We start from the raw sequence: 3,560 nt of genomic DNA on the forward strand, positions 1-3,560 counted from the left end.
AGGCTGCAGAAGCTCAGGATTGAAGTCAGTTTGTGAGTGAGAGAAGGCTCAAGAGTCAGTCAGTTCAGTGAGTGCAAATTGGGAAGAAGCAAACCACTTGTGTCTCAGTTGTAGCTGCAGGAATGATTTATTCCATAAATTGTCCAACTGTCATCATCATAAGGTCAGTACTTCAGTGTGAACTCATTTGACCTAATACAGAGTACAGAGGCAGTAGTTACTGTTAGAGTGAAGGGCAAGGCTGGCAGGAGTAGGGAAAGGCTGGATAGTGAGAGATATTGAAGCTCTGGTCAATAATAAGAGGCATACGTCAGGTATAGACAATTGGGATCAAGTGAATCTCTTGAAGAGTATAAATGGAGTCGGGGCATTCTTAAGAGGGAAATCAGGAATGCAAGAAGGGATTTGAGATAGCCTTGGCAGATGAGGCTAATGATAATCCAAAGAGATTCTACAACTACATTAAGAGCAAAAGAACATCTAGGGAGAGATTAAGGCCCCTTGAAGATCAACGAGGTTGTTAATGTGTGCAACCATAAGAGATGGAAGAGATACTGAATGATTATTTCACATCAGTATTTACTGTGAAGAAAGACAGGAAGGCTAACGAACTCGGGTATTAAATAGTATGTCTTGAAATCAGTCCACATTACAGAACAGGAGGTGCTGGAGGTCTTAAAAAAACATAAAGGTGGATAAATCTGCGAGAGCTGATCAAGTATATCCCAGGACATTGTGGGAAGCTAGGGAAGAAATTGTGGGGCCCCTGACAGAGATAATTATATCATTTACAGCAATGGGTGAGGTGCTGGAAGACTGGAGGGTACCTTCATTGCTCAGACCATTGAGTATAGGAGTTGGGACATCATGTTGAGGTTGTACAGAATGTTGGTGAGGCCACTTTTGGAGTACTGTATACAATTTTGGCCGCCCTGCTACAGGAAGCATATAATTAACTTGGAGGGGGTGCTGAAATGTTTTACAAGGATGTTACTGCGACTGAAGGACTTGAGTTATGAGGAGAGGTGGGATAAGCTGGGACTTTTCTCACTGAAGAATAGAAGATCAAGGGGTGACATTATAGACTTTCTCAAGCACTTTCTGTTTTTGTTTCTGACCTTTCTAATCATTGGGCTATCACTGGGCTTCATCTATTTTCTCCTCCTCAGTATAGTCACACAGTACCATGGGTGCCCCTACACCAAATGGTTCAAAAAGGCAGATGACCACAACCATTTCAAGGGCAATTAGGGACAGGGAATAAATGCTGGCCCAGTCAGTGATGCCCACATCCACTGAATATTTTTAAGCTTTCCTAGACAGCAACCAATAACACTAAAATTATTTTGAGTCTGACCGAGGCTGCTGCAAAGAAGTGTTTGATGGTTCATTGTGCAGGATTGTGACAGGAAGCTTGCACTCTCATTGAAAGATGATCCGAAACTCACGTTGATATTCTGGGGACATGGGATGGTCTATGAGACCATCCTGATGGGGGCTGGACGTGTAAAGGGATTGCACATCCATGGTGAAGAGGAGGCGACAGGAGCCTGTGAACTGGAAATTGTTAAAGCATCAGAAGAATTACGGATGGAAGTGGGAAGAGACTGGACAAGGGGAGAAAAAAATCGAGTCAAGGTAGGAAAAGATGAGTCCAGTGGAGCAGGAGTAGGCAGAATTAATAAGAACCTTTGCTCTGTTCCAGGTAGATCCCAGTAAGGAAAGACATTGGCTGCATGTGCTCGCAGATGGCTGTCGGCTTGCCTTGCTGTGGAAGTATGGGGGCATCTATCTGGACACGGATATCATTTCACTCAAACCCTTGAAGTTCCAAAACTTCCTCTGTGAACAATCAAGTAATTACGCTAATAATGCAGCTTTGGGATTTAACCGCTCTCATTCTTTTGTCAAGATGTGCTTAAAAGATTTTGTTGACAAATACAATGGAGCAGCTTGGGGCCATCAGGGACCTACCTTGATGACCCGGATGTTGAAGAAATGGTGCGGTACTGATAATCTCAATAACGTCCTCAACAAAGATTGCAAAGGGATTGTGTTCTTGTCCAGCAACTGGTTCTACCCAGTTCCGTATCCAAATTGGGGAAGGTACTTTCAAAAAAATAAATGGAATAAGAACAATGATACTATCGAAAATGAATTCTCAAAGACCAATGGAGTGCATATCTGGAATTATATGATTGGTCATCGGAAAGTTGAAATCAAAGGTAGTCGATCGATAATAGAATACTTCTTCAGTGAATACTGTCCAAGCACCTATAAATCTATTCCATTACAGAAAGAAAAACCAGCAAAAAAATAGTCACATCATCAATGAACATCCCAGTCATACTGATCCTCCATGTTAAAGTGTACAAGGCAGGTCAGAACAGGATGACTCTTGGACCAGTTTTGGTGGTTTTTCTTTCTGGGATATGTTAACCAGCATTTTTACACTGATTGTTAATCATTACAAATGTCACTGCTAAGCAAATCAATCACTGTGGCTGATAAATGGAGTCTCACTTGGCCCCATCTCATTGTATGTTCACTGGGATCTTGCTGCTGTGTGCGAGACTGCTGAGTCATGGTAAGGATTGGGTTTCTGTTTTACTTGCTGCCTTGGGTGACAGGAGGAAAGATGTAGAGGGAGAAATGGGGTCTGGGAAAAGACAGATGCTGTTTCCCTTTTGACCATCAGACATTTCTCCAACAAGCTGGAGATTAATCCAACCACTGGCCCAGGTCTCATACTCCCTTTCCCTCTTATCACCCAGCCTCTAGTTTCTGCCCAGAGGTAATTCACGCTGTAAAGGAGCTGTCCTGTCTGAGCTGGACTCTGTACATACAAGCCTGAAGGATCTCAGGCGCACCCTCCTCCTCCCACCCCCCGCCAATAATTGTTCTGCTCCTCATTAATAAACCAGTCAGCAGTGGCCTGGGGGACTGCAAAACTTCTCAATCCCAAAATTGGAATGTCAAAGCAATCTCTCTGTCTGTCAGAATTCCTGCCCATCACTTTCCAGCATCTGTAACAGATTCTGCAGGTGTCATGGGACACAGGAAATGGGAATCCAATCTTCTGCATCTCTGAACTCAGGGCTTAGTCTTCTCTTGAATAATACATGGTGTTACTTTCTGCTCAGTAAGCACTGTGATTACTTTAATCGAATCAGGGACAGTTAAACTTTGACCCTAAATCATTCTACTTTAAGAACTCAGGGACATTCCTGCAAACCTGTCTCTTGATGGAATTCCACAACCATTGTGTTCCTGATCACTCCGTCTCTGTTTATTGACTGTGACAGGGATTTGTGGAATGTGGGGTTTAATGTTGGTGATTCTGCCTGCATGAACAATAAGGTTATACCTGACACTGAAATTGGGATCTGAAAGTCGCTTTGATCTGAAAGATTCAAAACGACACACATATTTCTGGATCAGAGATAGTAGGAACTGCAGATGCTGGAGAATCCGAGACAACAAGGTGCAGGGCTGGATGAACACAGCAGGCCAAGCAGCATCAGCCTCTCTGCTCCTATGATGCTGCTTGGCCTGCTGTG

The 3,560-nt window shown here is 43.5% G+C and overlaps 1 protein-coding gene across 1 annotated transcript; it reads left to right on the forward strand.

The window, feature by feature from the left end:
• Window positions 1-1,525: 1,525 nt before the first annotated feature.
• On the forward strand, window positions 1,526-3,485 carry LOC109937589 (alpha-1,4-N-acetylglucosaminyltransferase-like). Its single transcript, XM_048604146.1, has 2 exons — window positions 1,526-1,638; window positions 1,687-3,485. Exons 1-2 carry the CDS (start codon window positions 1,526-1,528, stop codon window positions 2,318-2,320), a joined length of 747 nt encoding a protein of 248 aa, XP_048460103.1. The 3' UTR covers window positions 2,321-3,485.
• The last annotated feature ends 75 nt before the right edge of the window (window positions 3,486-3,560 follow it).

Source organism: Rhincodon typus, chromosome 13 (assembly GCF_021869965.1).
Source record: "Rhincodon typus isolate 14 chromosome 13, sRhiTyp1.1, whole genome shotgun sequence".
Classification (NCBI taxonomy): Eukaryota; Metazoa; Chordata; class Chondrichthyes; order Orectolobiformes; family Rhincodontidae; genus Rhincodon; species Rhincodon typus.

What these genes read in the sequence shown, in the direction of transcription:
- LOC109937589 (XM_048604146.1), top strand. Translation starts at nt 1,526, where the DNA reads ATGGTGAAGAGGAGGCGACAGGAGCCTGTGAACTGGAAATTGTTAAAG. An exon ending in GAGAAAAAAATCGAGTCAAG is followed by an intron (nt 1,639 to 1,686) that starts GTAGGAAAAGAT and finishes AGAATTAATAAG; the next exon opens with AACCTTTGCTCTGTTCCAGG.